Source organism: Nannospalax galili, unplaced genomic scaffold (assembly GCF_000622305.1).
Source record: "Nannospalax galili isolate Female #2095 unplaced genomic scaffold, S.galili_v1.0 scaffold10, whole genome shotgun sequence".
Lineage (NCBI taxonomy): Eukaryota > Metazoa > Chordata > Mammalia > Rodentia > Spalacidae > Nannospalax > Nannospalax galili.
This window is the reverse complement of record NW_008331140.1, coordinates 8095972-8116220: the sequence shown is the minus strand read 5'-3', so window position 1 is coordinate 8116220 and position 20249 is coordinate 8095972. Positions and strand designations below refer to the sequence as shown.

The 20249-nt window shown below is 36.2% G+C and overlaps 1 protein-coding gene across 2 annotated transcripts in view; it reads right to left on the bottom strand.

Annotated features, from left to right (window-relative positions):
• Rps6ka6 (ribosomal protein S6 kinase A6) overlaps positions 1-19637 on the bottom strand; it is a 95379-nt gene extending 75742 nt beyond the window's left edge. Inside the window, exon 1 of one of the 2 annotated variants that reach the window (XM_008822596.1) lies at positions 19552-19637. In XM_008822596.1, coding sequence (XP_008820818.1) covers positions 19552-19632 — 81 coding nt within the window. In that variant the 5' untranslated portion in view covers positions 19633-19637. The remainder of the gene's footprint in view (positions 1-19551) is intronic. The other variant, XM_008822601.2, reaches the window with a different exon arrangement.
• Positions 19638-20249: the final 612 nt, after the last annotated feature.

Here is a 20249-nt window from a genome sequence, read left to right as displayed (position 1 = left end):
TAAAAAAAAAAAAAAACAAATTACTAAGCACTGTCTATTCAACTACCCTTTTCTTAACAACACCCCAATGAAAATCAAACAACATCATCAATAATATTCAGTTTGCTAATGGATTCATCCATCCTTGTGTCCCTCAATGTCTCTACAGCATGTCATGGGTGACCACTCTATTTGACTACTTGCCTTCTGTGATACAACACTCGGTCCTTTTACTCCAATTTCTCTGACTGCTCTTTTACCTTATCCTTGAAACATTCTTAACTCCTCAGAAAACTAACTACATTAATATTCTGATCTCCACATTCTTTGCCCAAGCAACCAATTTACTGATGTCACATTTCTTCAGAGGCCATGCTCCTGGGCTTGTAATCTGTATTTCCAATTGCCTAGCTGACAGCTCCACCTGTTTATCTCACGTCTCTTAAAAATAACCAACATAAAAATGAATGAGATCCCTTCTAAATCAGCTGTCCCTTCAGAGTTCCCTATTTTTGTATATGATACATCTGTCTCACTACCTCACCTCAATAGAATGGACAAACAACATGGGATTATAAAAAAAACTAGAGATGTATCATTAGCATTCAGATTTCAACAGTCCAAAAACCAGTAAGACAGAATCCTGATAGTTAACATTTTACGAAAAATCGACTCTCAGAATATGCTATACATAAAGGGTTATGTATAGAAAAAGGATTAGCCATACAAACAGAAAAATACTACTTTCCTCTGTTACCTAGTTACTGGTTACATCCTATTCATACCATCTTATGACTAATTTATCATGAAGCTGTTGGTCTGGAAGAACTAGAAATAAAATGAAATGGAATGAGTCAAAAAGATCACTGTACCCTGGAAATCATCCCAGGCACAAGAAACAGCCTTTAAAAACGGAACGCTTCATTTTTCCTACTTCACTGACCTTTAAGGCACCAAGTTTTCGATATAAGAATCCATTCCTACAGAGGTCCACAGACTTTATCTAATCATTTTCACTCATGTGGAAAGAAAAGTGTTTTCAAAATTCCCTAGGACAATAAACCTTTATTTCAAAAATAAAATATCTAATTTGAGAAAATAATCAGATATATTTCTCACAATTAAATGTGAAATAGAAGCCCAGCCTGGTTGTCCAGGCCTACAATGCTAGCACTTCGAGACCCTTGGGCAGGAGGAGTGTGAGATCAAGGCCAAGCAAGGCTGGGCTACATTGCAAGAACCTATTTCAAAACAACAACAAAAAATTAAATCATCAAATTTAATGTTTTTCAAGATTCTAGAAAGCTTATTAGTAACAATCAAAAACCCAAGCGAAAGACATTCATCACAGAGCCTGATAAAGAATACTTCAAAATTATTTTCATTTTCTCAGAAAAGAACTGAAACACTTTTCAAATGTCCCCGAAAGACAGAAATACTAAAATGAGTTGTAATATTCAATGTACTCAGAAAAAAATCACAACTCACTTCAAACATCATTTTCTTACTACTGACAAAAGCATCTCATAATAAAACTGAACTAAGAAAATCTTTTTAAAATGTTTCTTTTTCTGATCTATAGGTTCAAAGATGATGTGGAAAGGTGAAAAACTAGTATGTATAATTTTGAAATGGATTTTTTATATCAGGCCATGATTCTATGATATATACAGGACAGGACGACTATGTGATAGAGTCCATAGTATGGTGGAAAAGTATACCAAAAAGGAGAGGTACATAAGCAAGAAAGAAACTAAAGAGAATGTAAGAAGAAATATTGGTGATGTAAACTAACAATTTTACTAACAATATATATATATATATCATCATCATCAACATCATCAGTTTTCACAATAAATTTCATAGGATTATAAACTTTTCTGTACTCTCTAGGATCCCCCCAAAGCATCTAATAAAGAAAATCACTTTATTCATACAGTACCTAGTATTAAAAAATATGTTTAAAAATTTGACATTCTTTCAAAAAAATTTGGTTCTTTCAAATAGCCTTCAACAGTATGCATTGGATACCGACAGCTTTTATAAAGATTTCTTCTCTTTACTTAAATAACTAGAGCAAATTAGATCTAAACTTAGAGGTGGGTCCACATATACCTTGAATAATGGCTTAAGTCTGTATTTTGAATTAAGCTCATGACATAATTGAGAAACTCCTGGTTATTCAATGCAGCAGATAAACTCTAAGAGGCCCCTGTGATCCTCACCTCTTCACGGCCATGCTCTTATATAATCGCCGTAGTCTTCAGGGTGAGAAAAACCTGTGGCTGGATTGCAAAGGAAAAAAAAGTATATGGCAAAAATGATGGGATTTCACTTACATGGTTACATTATGCCATAAAATACTCTAGAGACATTCCTTATTAGCTTGATTGAAGTTAAGTGGTCATGTTGAAACCCACAGTGCATAGAACTGTGACCACCCTGTAGCAGCTGGTGAGTAGAATCTAGGAACTGAGAGAGAAGCCTCCAGCCAACATTCAGCAAAAAAAAACCCTGGACATTCAGTCTTAGATAGCTACATGGAAAACATCTGTGCCAAGAATCTGAGGGCATTTAAAAGTAGGATATTCCCTAGTCAGGCCTCCAGATAAGAATGCAGAAGAGTCGAAACCTTGATTACAGGTTTAAGTGACTAAGCAGAAGACCTAATTGAGTCATGCCCAGATTCCTGGCCCATAGAAACTGGGAGATAATAAATGTATCTAGGTTTCATCTGTAAATATTCAGTAAGGTGTTAGGCAGCAACAGATATTTATTACAATTAATATTACTGAACAAAAGTGTTTATGATTTAAAATTATCCCCTAAAAGACCTTCTAGGGACAAATTGTACTGTTTAATACTTTAGAAATATATCTTTATTTAAGTCATATATTTGTTCTCATTTTGTAAACAAGAAATTACAAATTGCATGCTGCTAAGTGACCTAGGAAAAATGGCCAAGAGCTAAAATTTTAAAGTATTTGCCTGACAATTAAGAAAAAAGTTATGGTTTTAACTTTATTGGTGTTTTATGAAAAATGTAATTTAAGAAGCACAATACAGACAACCCAATTTCCTATTCCTTTCATTGTCAGGGACACTCCATAATCCCAGCACTTGGAAGCTGACAGGAGCACTGCCTTGGGTTGGAGGCCAGCCTGTGCTTCAAAGTAAGTGTTGTCTGGTCTACAAAGTGAAATTCTGCCTCTAATCATCATCATCAACATCATCAGGGAAACTGCAATGTTTTAAGTTATTCATTAAAGATGAATTACCAAATCATAGTTTTATTGCAAAGATCACAGGTCTAATTTATAATAAAGGTTAGAACATGTCCCAGAATTTGCTTTTTATAAAGATAATTTCACCACTGGTAAAGATGTAATGAAACTGGGACCTTTGTGTACTACTGGCGACAACGTAAAACAGTATATCTGCTATTAAAAAACAAAAGTATTTAAAAAGTCGACTCAGCATATTGTAGAATTATACCTCTGGGTACGAAATAAAAGAATTGAAAACAGGGTGTCAAGGAGATCACATGTACTCCATGGTCACAGGAGCAGTATTCACAATGGAAAAAAGATGGAAGCAACCTAAGCATACCTGAATTTTTGAACAAACAAAATGTAGTAAATACATACAATGGACTATTACTTGGCGCTAAAAAGAAAACAAATTCTGGCATATACTACCAAGTAGATAAACTCTGAAGAGATAATTTTAAGTGTAACAAGAGAGTCACAATAAAGACAACTTATTATTGCACTTATATGTGACTCTAAAGGAGTCAAATTCATATAGACAGAAGACAATAGTGATTATGAAGGGCTGAAAGGAGACAGGCAGATCTTTTTTAAAGGTTAAAATGTCATTTAATTTATGTCTTATAGGGTTTATACTGAGTACAATATTGTATAACTGTAATAATTCAACTGTAAACCTAAAAATTTACAGCCAATTTTGAAAGAGATGCATCCTACCTCAGGAAACCGTTATTGAATATGTCAATTGTGTTGTAATGATATGCTTCTTCTAAGTATGTTGTTATTAAATAAATAATTTATAAAAATTAAAAAAAAAAGTAAGTGTTTTTTTGAATGTGATAAGCGTTCCAATTAGAAAGATAAGGATTATGAAGAGTCTTTATGCAAACATTGAAATGAAGTTAATACTATTTAATTATATACAGAAAAAATGGTTAGGACAGAAAATTCTTGATTGTATATTAAACAACTAAAAATTTTAAAGTAGTTAGGTATTGTGGTACATGACCTTATTTCCAGTTCTCAGGAAGCTGAGGCAGGAGAAGCTCTGTGAATTCAAGGCCAACCTGAATTCCTGGACAGTCAGGGATATAGAGTGAGACCTTGTCTTCAAAACATTAATGCTAAAAATAATTAAATCATTTCACCACAGCAGTTAAAATTTCTTGACAGGTAACATAAACTTAAAGATCCTTGAGACTAGATAATTTGCTTACTTGTCCTCTATACATCAAATTTATATTCAAGTTCTAAATTACTACTTTTACTATCTAGGGAAAATTTCTTAAACTTTCTAAACATTAATTTTGTCATATATATAGTAAATAACATAGGATTACTATCAAGATTAATGTACAGCTCTAAATCAGGTGACATTATTGAGAAACATCTGTTAGAAAAAAGCAAGATGCGTGAGTTTCTCTGACAAACATAGAAAACAGAAATTATCACAACATTATATACACATTAGCTAACAATTCACCAAAGGTAACTACAGCCATTGTGGAAAATACCATAGGGATTTATCAAAGAAATTAAAAATATAAGTACCATATGCAAGTCACTAATGAAATCAGTCTGGAGGTTTCTCAAAATGCTAAAAATATAACAGTCATATTGACCCAGCTATACCACTCCAGGGCACATTCCCAAAGGACTCTGTATCCTACTATCAGAGATACCTGCAAATCCATATTTATTGCACATCCATGTTTACTGCTGCTCTATTCACAACAGCCAGGAAATCGAAGTAGGCTAGATGTCCATTAATAGGTAATGGATAATGAAAACATAGAAAATGTACACAACGAAATTTTATTCAGCTGCAAAGGAAAATGAAATTCTGAAATTGGCAGGAAAATGGATGAAACTGGGAAATATTGGACTAAATGACATAACTTGGGCTCAGGAAGACAAACAGCACATGTTCCCTCTCGTATGTAGATCCTAGGTTCTAACTTTTACTCATGTGCATTTATGTGGGGAAAAAAGTATATATAGATCCCAGGAAAGCAGAAAGACACCCATGAGAGGAGAACCAATGTTCTTGGGGGCGGGGGGAGTAGTAAAACACATGTGCTACTAAAGGAGTGTGGAAACTGGGGTGGAAACTTCTAAGCAGGAAGGGATGGCAGGGAGACATGGGAGAGGACTGGATCAGAGGATGGTCAACTTAAACTATATAAGAAAATGTCATGAGGAAACCCAATACTTTGTAAGCTAATTAAAAATAATATAAAAATCAATGTATAAATATACATATACATCATATCTAATAATCCCACCACTGCCTAACGTGTCACTTAATGACAGAAATAGGTTCTAAAAATTTGTCACTAAGCAATTTCATGATTGTAGGAAAATGATAGAATGTACAAAAACTAAGGTGGGTCTGATATCACCAGGAAATATAATCTTACAGATCCACTATCTTATACTCAGCACATGACTATATATCCAAAAGGAAAGAATTTTTGTAGCTATTCAAAACAGCCAAGATATGACACCAGCGTAGATGTTCATCAATAGATAAAGAAAATGTGGTATATCTGTATAATTAAATACTGACCTAGAAGAACTAATAAAACTCTATCATTTGAGGCTTCATGAGCCTAGAAGATATTATACTAAATTAAATAAACCAGTCAGATAAAGATAAATACAGAAATATTTTAGATTTCAGATTGGGGGTAGGAATATTTGCATGTATGTTATTTTCAATGTTAGATGTAATTCTAAAGACAATATCTATGTTTCATATGTATCATTATATACACATACCCTGAAGGTAGTTTTTAATAAGATTTTTTTAGTATGTCTACATTTGACTATAGCCCACCACATGAAGTAAGGAATTTTCCACTTGTGGCATCATGCTGACCCTCAAACAGCTCTGGATTCTGAACAAATATAAATGTTCAATTTTTAAATTAAGGATGAACTCAGTCATATGTAGAGATTTTAAAAAGTTGATCACTGATCCTATAGAAGCAGAATGAGAACAGGGCTTACAACAGACAGGATAGAGAACACACAAAGGAGAAATGGAAAGGGAGAGGTTAACAGATACAAAGCTACACCTAAACAGGACAAATGTTGGTGATGTCTAGTTAGCAATAATATAAGAATAATATTTAAAAAGAGAATTTTGAATATTTTCACCACAAGAAATGATGTTTGATGATTTGAAAATGCTAATCATCTATATAGATGTTCAAAAGTCATACGGTACCCTATAAATGTGTCAGTTAAAATAAACTTTCAGTTGTGGTTTAGTTCTGAAGCAGAGTGTTTGCCTAGCAAGCACAAGGCCAGGGGATTGCTCCCAAGCATCAAAAATAAATGAACACAAATTTAAAATATCATCAAAGCTGAAAGATATCTTTAAAAATTAACAACTATAATCAAAACTTTCTGCTGCACATTATCATAAACTATCAACCTAATAATTTTGGTATGTCACATTTTAGTGAGACAGAGATTTAAAAATGATAATATCAATTTTAGTACTTGAAAATAATATCTAAAACCCAGGAATGTACACATATATGAATACATATATTCCTTGTTTTAAGAGTAACAACTTATGCTGCTGGAAGTCTAGCTAGGAGCAGTACAAAGGCCAGTAGAATCCTAAGAATGCATAAAAGTACATACAGAAAAACAAAGACATTTAATTGGTCTCTGTATTGTGCTAATATTTTAGTTAAGTGACACTATAAGAGGTTTTATAATAAATAGTTACGAATGTTTTGTGTACTATTTAAAGCGTTTTTATTGCTCAAAAGAACAAATTCATATTAAGTTAATAAATGGACTCTAAAATATTGGAAGGCATAAAGTAGAAAAGTATGTTTCAAAAGAACAACTAATTGGAGAAAAGTGAAAATGTATCTTTCTATATTTACTATGCTGCAAATTATCAAATTTTCTAACAGTTTTGAAGAGGTGATCAGGTTTGGAGCAAGGGCCTTTACCCCTCACCATCTCGTTTTCCCAGATTGACCTTTCTAATCTTTTAGAATGAATTCCATAGTCAAACAGACTATTGTGGGAAATTTGAGAGTGCCTATAATATTTAATTTAAATGACTTTTTATTCTTTCTTGATTTCTACATTATATTACATTCCTTCATATTTTCTATCCCTGTATCTTAGTAGTCCTTTGAAACACTTACCCCATCCAACCACCCATCACTGTTTCAGGGTAACTTTTTAAAAGGGGCTGCTCTGTTTCAAATCCATCTGAAAAATGTTGTCTCAAAATAGAACCTCAGGATGCAAAAGGAGCACACAACCACCAAGCTATTTCCTTGATCAGGTTAGTCATGTATTTGAAAGCAATTGTGAAGCTTTGTTAGGAAATAAATTACTCAAGGCCCAGAAACAAAGTCAAAGGTGGTCTTGAGTTGTCACCATTTTGGTTATCTGTGCTTCTGACAGTCAACTCAGCTTTATTAAGACCTAAGGTTACACCTTCTTTTCCTTTTTCTACAAAGACTTCAACCAAGAAACTATCTTAAGCAGGTGTGGTGGCTCGATTTGTAATTCTAGCGAGCTGAGACTGAGACAAGAGGATAACTGTGAGCTCCAGGCCAGCCTGGGCTACATAGTGAGCTCTAGATCACCCTGGCCTAGAGTATGAGACCCTATCTAAAAAAGAAAAAGAAAAGAAGTACAACAAAGAGGAAAGAAATACTATCTTACTTGTTAAGTAGCTGGTTTTATAAGTTCTAGAGAAAATAGATCACATTTTACTATTCTATTATGTCACAATTGAGAACATTATTGAAAAATAGACACTGGATAAATATTTGTGGAAAGAAATCAATATATTTAGAATCTGAATGAGTTAAAATTACAAAATCAGTTCCAGAATAACTGCCATATTTTCATATGTGAAATACCAGAACATATCTCTGCAAGATAATTTAATAATACATTTCCAGTAAGTCATTTTGCTTATCATTTCTGACTTGTAATCTCTATTTTAAAGATTTATTTTTATGTTTAAGATAACTATATATGTGTGTATTATATATAAATATATAAAAAGATATATATGTTACATATATATGTTTAACATATATACATATATGGGGGTGTGTGCACACGAGTGCAGTGTCCACATACTGCAGATCGATTACATTCATCTTTCTCAGCTTCCTAAGTGATGTGTCTCTCCCATGCTCTCTTCCTATAATGGACTGACCCTCTGAAACCTGAAGCAAAATCACTTCTCCCACCCCTTCAGTAATTTCTGTCCGGTATTTTGTTAGTGACAAGAAAAGTAGATCTAAATTCACAAGCAAGTCAATTAAATACATTAAAGTAATTTACTTGTTTAATAAAACCAAAAATACATTTTCTTTCCTATATGGCAAAAAATAGTCTTAGAATACTAAAATAATCAATATGGACATGTACTCTCTCCAACTTCCATACTAAATATCAGGAGTAATGGAAATACTGTATGGAAAAATAAGACACAAACTGAATTGAGAGATGCACACTAAAGCTGTACTCTGTTTTTTATGGCTGTACTTCTTTGACAGCTTATTTAAGTGGGAGGAAATCAGCTACTAATATTTTCAAAAGTAAAAGGGTAAAATTTATCTGCTACTCTATGAGAAATGGCATGGAAACTAAAATAATAACACCTCAGAAAGGCATTTTTTAAAGCTTTCTATAGGCCTGAATTGGTTGGTATTTGTAGCACAACATAGTCTATTTAGGTATTTCCTTGTGATTATACATGAATGAATACACACAGTTCACTGGTCTTCACTTTTCAAGAGAGAAAACTGGAACACTATCCAAATGAAACATATAGTAATTAACATATCTTATACATAAAAAACATATACTCCTCGTTTGATAAATGAGAGCATACAACAGAACTGTTAGAACCAATTAAAAGTAATTCAGAAATCATTATGCTTTCAAAAATACTATTATTAATTCTACTACTTGGTTGCTACTGCGTTATACCAAGCATATCCATATAACACACATTAGAATAGATCTGTGGCTCTTCTGCATTTTAAAAATTGATTTAAGGAAAGAAAAAGTTTCTTTGCTTTCTATTCAGGTAGAAATTTATATACTGTGCTTAGCTGACAGCAGAGCTAATGACTTGAATAGTTTCAAACAGGGCCAAAGTATTCCCAAGCCAAGGCATATGGCATCTTGTCAGTCTCATATGGGCTACAACATATGTGTTTCGACTTTCCTTGCAAAGAATACATGTATTAAGAGTGGCATAAATGAGAGCACATGCATAGTATTCTTTGTAGTAATTCTTCTCACTCTAATAACCTCCTAAAGATATAGTCTACATAATTACATTGTAATGCCCTGAGTATGAACAAATATAACCTATTCATGGAGTTATTACTCAAGGTAAAAGAAGACCTTCGCATAGGACAGCAATATTTCTATTTTGTTCAAAACAACTGAAGTATTATCAAACACATAAAATTATAACTGTTCTACTTATGTCTCAAAATAATTATAAATTAATTTCCCCCCCAAAATTAACAATTACCTAACACCTAAGAACACAGCAAACTAAAGACAAGATAAAGTCAATTCTCCAATTGGGTCACAGTTTGTAAACATTCTAGATCATATTATTCCATGATTACTTCATAAAAAATGAAGAACAAAGGATAGAATTTTTAAATAAAATGAATTTTTACAGGAAAAAGGTGAGAAGAAGGCAGCTACTCTAAACCTTTTATCTTAAGGTGAAATCTTTCCTGATACAGTTTTTTTTCTGTTAGTAAAATTTGATGTCAAAATATTAACTGCAGGAAATCATGAATCAAAGAGAAGCCAAGTTAACACAAGATAAATGTTCAATGATAACAGCACCATTCGTTTTCAGCAAGGAATAAGAAAAGAGAAGCCTTAATGTAACTTATCAAGGAGTAAAACGTTTCGAAATTCAAGCCATGAGGAGAATCAAATGGTAAAGAAAGGTTTATTTGTGAATGAAATGCCATCAAAGAAGAATTCTAACCACTTCATAATTATACAGGATGCTTAAAAATCATGTGCAAAATCATCCAGTATTGGATGGTTGTTAATTTGGAAATCTGTTAATCTTCCACAACCTGGACTGCAGATGAGACACATTTAAAAGTAATCATTTTTACTGAATGCTCACAATTGGAAAAGGCATTCTTCTAAGTAATTTACATGTATTATGTTCTATTGTTAATCCCAAATTTACATATAAAGCAATTAAACTAAGTAACTGACCCAAGGTAAAAAGTAAATAAATAGAAAAGACAACATTCAAACTAGGTACTGTAAGTTCCAAAGCAGCCATTGTAACATACCATACATCTCTGAGTTTCTAAAGAATCTGAGATGGCTAAGTACTGTTTTTATTTTTCCTGACACACACACACACACACGCACGCACGTACATACATGGCCAAATGATTTTTAAACAGTGTAAAGGCAATTCAATGGAGAACAGGTAGTCTTTTCAGCAATGGCATAACAACACTGGCTATCCATATAGAAAAATGTAGACCCTAAGCCGTATTGCTCACCATATGCAAAAAATTAACCAGAAGCAGATTAAAGGCCTACAAGGGGCACAAAACCCAAAAATGTTCAAAGAAAAATATAGGAAATTTTTGTAATCTTGGATTCAGGCTATTTTTTTGCATATAATACCAAAAGTAGGATTCACAGAAAAACAAATAAACTTCACTGAAATTGAAAGTCTCTACTCTTCATTAAGAGAATAAAAATACAGGCTACTGAATGGAAGGTATAAATCAACACTTGCTAAACAACCTGCATGCAGAGCTCTCAAAACTCAATAATAAGAGAGCAAATAACTCAATTTAAGAATAATAAAAGTTTGGAAAAGGCTATTCACCAGAAAAAATATATGTATGGAAAATAAGTGCATGAAAAAAATCATTATTAGTATTTGCAAACAAGGAAACGCAAGTTCAAAAATAATATGATACTATTATATACCTAAATATTTTCTTAATTTTATCTGAACTCTCACAAAGCAACTTCACTCTTAAGTATTTAGAGGTGCTTTTTCCTTCTGTAAAATATAGTCCACAGTTTGATTCAGGTTTCTATGTAGATCTATCATTCCAGCACATACCCATATAATCAATGTGATTTTTCATATGCTTGAAAGGGAATTGCTTCTGGCAGGACCATTTACCACTACAGCTACCTCGACCTGAATGATCACGAATGAAAGGATCCTAACTGACTCAAACATAAAGACTTAATTAATTTTCTTAACTTCTTGATTTTGGCTATTCTCAATCAGTACAATTGTTGCATCACATTTCTCAAATCCTCATAATTTTAGAAAAAAGAAAAAGAAAAACACATAGGTGATGTTAAAATGCAGATTTTGACCTGCATTTTGGTTTTTACTCTTTCTTTTTCAAAAATTAGTTAAGCTTATTTATGTGGGTCTACCTTGAGGTTCTATATTCTGCTCCGTTCATCGCTCTGCACATCCTGCCACCAAATACCACAATCTTAATTAATACAGTTCCATGGTGAACGTTAGTATCTAGTAGAGTGACCCTTTGTGCTTTACGCCTCTACTCCTCTTTTTCAAAATTACTTTGGTGCTTCTATTTCTTGTACCTATGAATATAAATGATAGGATGAGTTTATCCAATTCCATAAAAAAGAAAACGTGATTACTTGGATGTGGACTTTTTAAAAGAGTACACATGCATGTCTATTGAATCAGCAGACCTGAGTGCTGATCTGATCCAGCTGCTGATGTCTTTCTATAACTTCTCTTAATCTTTAGTATTGTCTATGGGGAGATAATAATGCTGAGAATAATAAGCATAAATTTAAAACAAATCTAGGTTCAAATTCCAGATGTTCTTCTAACTGATTTGCATGCCTCCTTCTCATCTGTTAAAAAGACACATTCATCTCACAAAGCTGTTTTGGTGAGTAAAATTGAATGAGATTATCTATGTGAAATATCTAACAGTGTCTGATACATAGCCTACTCCCAAGAAATGCCATATCTCTTTCTCCCTTAGAGACAGGATAAATACCGCTGTCTTTCATTATAAAATATGCCTATGGATTTATAATATTATTTATTACCTATGTGGTGATATATTTATAAAGCATTAAAATTATTATATTGCCTGTTAAAAGTTTTGTCCTGAACCACATTATGGGAGGATTTCTAATAGTACTAATTATCACCCTGGAATTTTTGAATTTTTGTTTAAAGAGCTGTAATGGTTTGAATCTGAAATGTCAAACTCACAGACTGATGTTTTGAAAGCTTTCTCTCCAGGTTGTGGTGATTTTGAGAGGCTGTGCAAACTTTAAATGGGGCCTAGGTAGTAGAAGTAAGGCAGTAAGGGACCTTTGAAGGAGTCTGCAGGGAGGTAAACAGGTGGAAGTAAGTGAGGGCAGCAGGAGGAGCACTGGAGGGTAAACCTTCTTTCTATCCCATTTCTCACCCTTTCCCAACCCTTTGGCTTCTCAGCAGCCATAAGGTAAGGAGCTTTGCTCAATGATGTCCTGACTTGCCACGCTCTCACAGAGATGAGCTGATCTGCTCTGGCAAGCCTTTCCTGCCAAGATGGACTGAGATCCTCTGAAACTGACAGCCAAAACAATCATTCCTCCATTAAGTCATTTCTGTCAGGTATTTTGTCATAACACAGTAAAAACGAGCTAATACAAATAGGCTATATTTTTTCATCAAAACAGAGTTATTACTCATTCACTTAACTAATAATGAGGAACACAGTGTTAGCGTTTGGATATAAAATGTCCCCCAAAGGTCATATGCTACAGAATTGGCTGCCAGGTGATTTTGTTATTTAAAGATAGTGGAAGTTTAGGAGGTGAGAGCAGCTGGGGAAGGAGGTGCCTGGGGATGTACGCCTGAGGCAAGTCTTATCTGTTTCCAATTCCCTTTCCCTTCCCCATCCTCATCCATCTTTACTTTCTGGCAGCCATGAAGAGAGTCGCTTTGCTCCACCATACCCTCCTCACTACAGGCCCACAACAATGGTGCCAAATGTTCATGAACTGTGATCACAGAAACTGTGAAACAAACTATCTCTCTCCTTAGTTTAAGTTATTTTCTCGGATATTTTATTAAGTGACAAAAGGCTAACTTAATGCTATTTTCTAACTACATGACTACACTATGTCTAAATCCATTAGAACACTAAAATTTCATTTTTGCTATTGTAAAGGCAAATTACTTAAAACCAACCAGTATTAACTCAAACATTTTCTTTGTTAGCAGTCACATTTTAAAATAACAGAACAAAACACACAGGAGTGCATCATAATTCACAGAAAATTTATTTCTCTAATTGCTATCTTAGGAACTGATATGTTTTTATCTTATTGGATAATGAGATCTACATGACTTGGTCTTTTTCCTTGGCCTAGGGTTATGGTTTCATTACAAGGCTGTATATCATAACCATCCAGGGAGTGACACTCAGGCCATCTCCAGAGCAGTTAAATGTCAACATATGTAAGAGTGCAGCACTGGTATGAGTAATTTCTTTAAAACTCCCAGGTTAATCTAATATACAACCAGAGTCAAGAACAATAAACTCAAGGATACTAAAGGCCAAGTTTGTAATTCAACTATATTAAAATGTGTTGAAGCCTAGAGTTTGCTTACCTTTGCTCTATATCAGCTCCTATCTCCATCCTCTCTCTATCCTTTCCATATACTTCCTACTTTACATTTAGGGACTAGCAAGAGTTTGTAATTATATTTCTATTGCCTATAAACCACGCAGATATTCTGTGAAATGAAACGTCATTAAGCAGTATTCTCTCTGTCTCTGTATGTCTCTGTTTCTGTCTCTCTCTGTCTGTCTGTCTCTCTCTCTCTCTCTCACACACACACACACAGAGAGAGAGAGAGAGAGAGAGAGAGAAAGGGGGAAGCTATTTCAAGTGTGTAAGTTAAAACATAGCAGTAGCATCAGCTACACAGGACACCTTCATAACAAATCATAACACATAGCTATTATCAGGAAAAGCTATATTGAGTTTATCTCTCAAATCTCTTTCCTGCCTAAATCATTTTCCCACCTAGAGATAAATAAAAAGAAAATACACAAGGAAAAATAACCATCAGCAAGAACAGTAAATAATCCTTGGAAATAACATAAGTAAATATAGTATGTCAAATTCTGACAAAGTACTAAAAGGCTTACCTCAAAATTTCATGTGCTTAGTAAATCTTCAGAACTGCCACTAAATACAATCATAGCATCAACCAAGAAAACAATCATAGGAAAAGAAAGTATCTTGATTTCCTCCTCAAAATTAGGGATGAGAGAAGCTGTTAAATGAGGTAGTTTTAAAATAACATGGTCCAAGAAAGCAGCAGCAACACTGGCAGGCCCTATTATGAATAGTAAGGTAATGATTACTTCTCTTGATGAACTAATCAAGATAGGGACATCTAGAGGCCCTGCCCTAGATGAACTGACCTGAATACTTCCAGACCAGACTGGTTTTAAAGAAAGACAACACTTGGAAGCACTGGGAAGGGATCTGTATGGGGGAGGGGCCCATTCCATATGAACCTGGCCAAAACACACAAGAAATACGGATGTTCTTGGCTCTTTTACCCACATTCCAGAACAGCATTCTACCATACATGGCTATTCACTATTTAAATTGTGAATTAATGTGTGAAAATAAAATGAAGATTGGTGAAACAGGAAGAATGTGTGTAAGGCCTTTTAAATACATGAATAATTTCAGCTAACAATAAGTGCATCGGTATTAAAGAGCATGGCCACACAAGAGTGGTCTGGTATTGTTGAAAACAATACTAGAGAGGGAGGAAGTTCACCTTGTTCTCTATCTCCCTGTGCCACAAACATGTATTTTTCTCTACTAGTCTACTGGCTAGAATAGATCTATATTAGCAGCACACATTACCCATGAAACTGAATTAATTCCCATGATCAGACTCCAATCTCAGTTGCCTGGCCTACCCTTATTCTCCAACATCTGATTACTTACTAAACTCTACCTATTCTATTTTGGCTAGATCCCTCTCATTAGTTATCTTGCCAGCCCTTCTGTTCTACTTCACAGATCTGACTACCACTTCTAGGAGCACAATAGTTTCCAAGCTGATATTCTCCACCTTCAGCACCTCCCCTATTCCAATTCATCCTCCACACTGCCATCAGTTATTTTCCAAAGCATAAATGTTGATGCAAGCTATGTCCTAAAAAAAGAACAGTGGTTCTAACTTACAAAATAAAATTTCATCTTTAAACTGGTTTTAAAAGACCTATACAGTCTGGCCCCATGTCATCTCACACTGTATCCCTATGTCTACACCACAGCAATATCACATTCCAACTTTCAAAACTAGCCTATGATTTTGTTTACACTGTCTCCAGCCCCTGGAAATATGTTCATCACTATGCAAATGATATCAGTTACAATACACTGATTAAATTCAACCTCCTTCACAAGGCTTTATCAGACCTATCCCTAAACAATCATCACCATCACCATCACTCCACCTGTATTTTAATGGCCTTATGCCATTTATAATAACAATTTCTATAATTCCTGTCTTGCTCACCTAAATATAAACCAATGAGAGCAGAATAGGATTCAGTAACACATCTTTAGGCATTTCACATTGCAACACTATATAGTGTGTTGCCCGTACCAAAAAAAAAAAATCACACTAGATGAATTAAACTATTTACTACTGTAAGACTTCCAAACAGAATTTAAAAAAAAAAACTTACAAAACTGAGTATCAATGAAACACCTCATTTAGCCACTTACAATAATAAAATTTGTGTCTTCTTAGCCCGCAAAGTATTCCTAAATATAACCTCTTCTTTTATCTCTGTATCACCGGGTCTGTAATTACGAATACGCAGAATGAAAGCATCAATATCCTTAGATGAACTGATCAGATTTAGGAAGGTCTTTAATAAAAAACTCATTGAAGGAAAGGCTGAGACTACAGTTATAGTTAACTAAACCTCTACGATTTTGATATAAGTGGCAATAATTCAGAATTTAGTGGGAAATAAATGGAATTTTTATTGTATATAAAAGACACATACTGTATGAAAATCAGGATACTGAGTGTATTAAAGCCAGTACCGAATTTCCTTTACTGAACAACTTTTGAAAATGTTTCCTTTCTTCCCATTTATAGATGAAGAAACTGAGATTCAAGTAGCTATGGTAATGTGTATGAGGTCACATATCTATTGTATTGTGGGGGGATGGAGTGGGATTGGAATACAGGTTTACCTGCCTTCCAAGTTCATGCTCGTTCTTGTATTGCCAGACAGTGTCATAAAAATGAAAATGTGATTTTTCTCAGTCTATCCTGGTTAAAATGTTAACATCTTTAGCTTTGACCTCAAACTGCTTTCAACAATGAACTAAATACTCTCAAAACTAGTTCCCTAAACTAAAATCATATTGATAATATAAAAATATCAGAAATAAATACAGTATTTATTATGTGGTAGGTAATTTCAAAATACTATATAATCAATTCCTCCATAAGGAAGCAATATTCCCTCACCAAAAAATGAACAACTAATTATAAAAACTGTAATTTTCCTGGAAATAATTCATGAAAAGTTCATGGTAATCAAACAAGCTGTTCTTTATGACCCTTGCCCAGGAACAACCAATATCCATCCCATCTCAAATAACACCTCTTCGCTGATCCTGACAGAATCCAGGCAAGAGCTAAAATTATGGCTGCCTAAGGGGTGATGCCCTTTGAAGTTCCTATTCCCAGCAGACCAAATTGAGACAGGCCCTGCAAAAACTCTCAGAACCAGAATACCCTTTTCCCTGTTTCCAAAAATTCTTCTCCCAGGAGCCAAAGGAGCCCATGCTTCCTTTTTTGTCTGGCCCATTCTCCACCTTTCACTGGAACCAAAGTAGTTCTTGATTGAAGCCCTAACACGTATACTATAGGAAAAAAATTCAAACATCTGCATACCTTGCTATTGTGCATTAGTCTAAAAATGTAACTATCCAAGGTATTTCTTGTGGGAAAACACATTAAGAGTCTCAAACAGCCAATTTACACACTGCTGAATAGTAATACAAAGGTTATCAACTGCTCATACAATCAAGACAAGTAAGATACTAAAAGACTCTAAAATACATGACAGTGTCTATAATCATTAACCATACCAATATTCAACACAAAAATTGCTTCTTTTGGCATTAAAATAAACAGATACAGACCCACAGTTTAAGGATTCTAGCAAAACCATAGAAACAAACACCTTTGTCCTAAAAACTATCACAACTGAGGGTTGTAAAGTTCATAAAGCTAGCATTCCTAGCATAGTCTACATCAAAAGATGCAATGAAAATATAAATTCTAGAAAGCAAAACTGTTTTCTTATCGACAGAATACCATTACAACAAATGAAAACTCTTCTGAAGTACTAAAAGGGACTTCCAAAATATAGCATTAAAATTTCATCCAGAATATTTTTATTTAAGTCATTTACAGGGTTAAATCCAACGATTCATAACTGTTTTGGACAAAGAAAGCAGAATTGCTATCTTTAGCACATTACCTTCACATTTTTACTTTTTAGGAATCAACAATTTCCACCTGAGTATATTTCCAAATTGCAGATATACAAAGACCTAGTGTAAAATATCTACAATACCTAAAACACACTGCAAATAAAACAACCACTTTAGAACACACTACATCCAAAGTTAAAAAAAAAAAGTAGACATGTGAAAAATCCCTACTTCCCATTCCATCCTTATAATTAAAGCATTTGACCCTTTATGCAAACTAAATAACTGTGATTTAAAAATCAATACATTACATACATGAATATATGAAACAAAATCCTTTTCCCCTTGATGAACAATCTTGCTGGAAATTTTATACAAGCAGTTAGCATTCCAACATTTTAATATAAAATTAACTCCTGTTTATTTATCTCATATTATCCCATTTGTAAGAGATGTGAACTATCAAAACATGTCAGACTTGTTTAGTTTAATAAAATATTTCTTATCGATATAAAGGGCTCAACAGGGTACTTCTCAATTGATTTTCACAGAATTTCTTCTTCCACGTTATTCTAACATGTAATGTAACCTCAGTTCACATGAAAAAATGCAAAGGGAAAAGGAACAAAAATAATCATTCAATAACCCAAAGTGTATTTTTTTAATGGAGCAAAACTTGGAGACAAAGGCTCACCCTTGAGATTTTGAGGATTTTGAATCTTACCTCAAAATATCGTGCTGTGAATCAAAGTGGCATTCAACAACTATTTTCGGATGTGTATGGTGGCCTCTACTGGAGTAGTACCCCGTTAAGTGCCCAGGAAAGATCCAACTTTGTATCACAATAAACACGTTTTGTATTTAAATGTTACCTTCTTTTGTAACAAAGAACACAATACTTGTGCATGTCTAAGCTCTCAGGGCCCAGGGGCAAAGCACGAACTGTTCAGTTTCAGAAGTAAAGAAGGGCGGGAAAAGAGAGAAACGAAAATATTTTGGCTGAACTTTGACTAAGCCTTGCTAAAAATCGTCTCTTCAGAGGGGCTGGGAATCACTTTCTTCGCCTCCGGCACCCACCAAAGGGCCAGAGATCCTAATAGGGGAAAGGTGAAAGGTCGAAGTAAGAAGCGGCAGAGCCCAGGAAGGAGAAGAGACGGCAACAAACCTCCTGCACGGAGATAAAACCGGCTGCCAGTTCCTCTCCACTGGAGGTGAAAGGAAGAAAAAGAAGCAAACAGCAGGCTACAAAGAAATGAGAGTGCTGTTACCAAGGAGCAGTAGTCCCTACGGGTGCAAGTCCCCAGAGTTACTTAGTCACCTTGGCGTGTTTTTGTTGCCCTGAGTTCAGAAAGCTCCGGACTTGCACAGCGAGCGGTGATCCCCGGCTCGGGCTGGGAGCGAGCAAGGCAGCGCTGCACTAGGAGGGACAGCGGAGTCAGGCACAGCACCGCACGGGAGCTTCCCCAGGTCCCGCTTCGGGTTGCAAAGTGAAGAAACTTAGTGACAACAAACTCCTGCGCGGCCACAAGAAGCTGCGGAGGCCAAGCCGGGAGGCACGGGCTGTGCAGGCTGCAGCTCGCAGCCCCGTCCCACTCCCACCCTCACTCCGCCGGAGCCAGGTCCAGGCAGCCCCCCGGGAGGTTCGCCCTGCACCCGGTCTTCACGGAGGACCAGGCTCCCCGGGACGCGGGGCTGCGGAATTGCAGCCAGTCCCGCCCACCGCACTAACCTCGCCACTGCTCGCTTCGCCGCTGCCGAACACCTCCATTTCTTGGTCCCAGGGCTCCTCCGGGGGAGCGAACGGTAGCATCTCCCCTTCAGGAGCACTCGAACTGGAGCTGCCAACCTCCAGCGCAGCCGCGCATCCCGTCCGGAGAGCTGGCCCGCCGCCTCGACCCCCAGCCCCGCCTTCAGCGACCGCTGCACTCGCCGCCGGGTCCCGCAGAGGCTGGGAGCAGGGGGTCTCCGCCGCCCGCAGCTGCACCCATAGAGAAGACAACTCTGAGCCTCCTTCAGCCCGCCGCCCTCCGCGCTCCCCCCGCCCGCCGCCCCCCGCCCCCCAGTTCCGCCGCCGCGCCACTCCCGCTCCGGGGCCCCCTCCCCACTCCCCGCGCCGCCAATATGGCGGCGTTACCTGTGCGGCGCCTGGAACCCCCGCGGCGTCGGCGGCGGTGGCGGCGCGGCGGCGTCACCCGCACGTCAATGGAGGTTCCCCAGCCCCCGGTGGAGGAGGTGGGGAGGAGGGGCGGGCTAGATGCGGGTGCGCGTGCAGGGGGCGGGAAGCAGGGGAGGGGGTGTGCTGGGCGGGGGAGGCTGGCGAACAGTAGTAAAACCCTCTGCTAGCGCCTGCTAAACCTGCCCACTCCAGGGAGCATGCGCGCTGCTCCTCACACATGCTCAGCAGGCCCTCCCCCGACTACAGAGCAG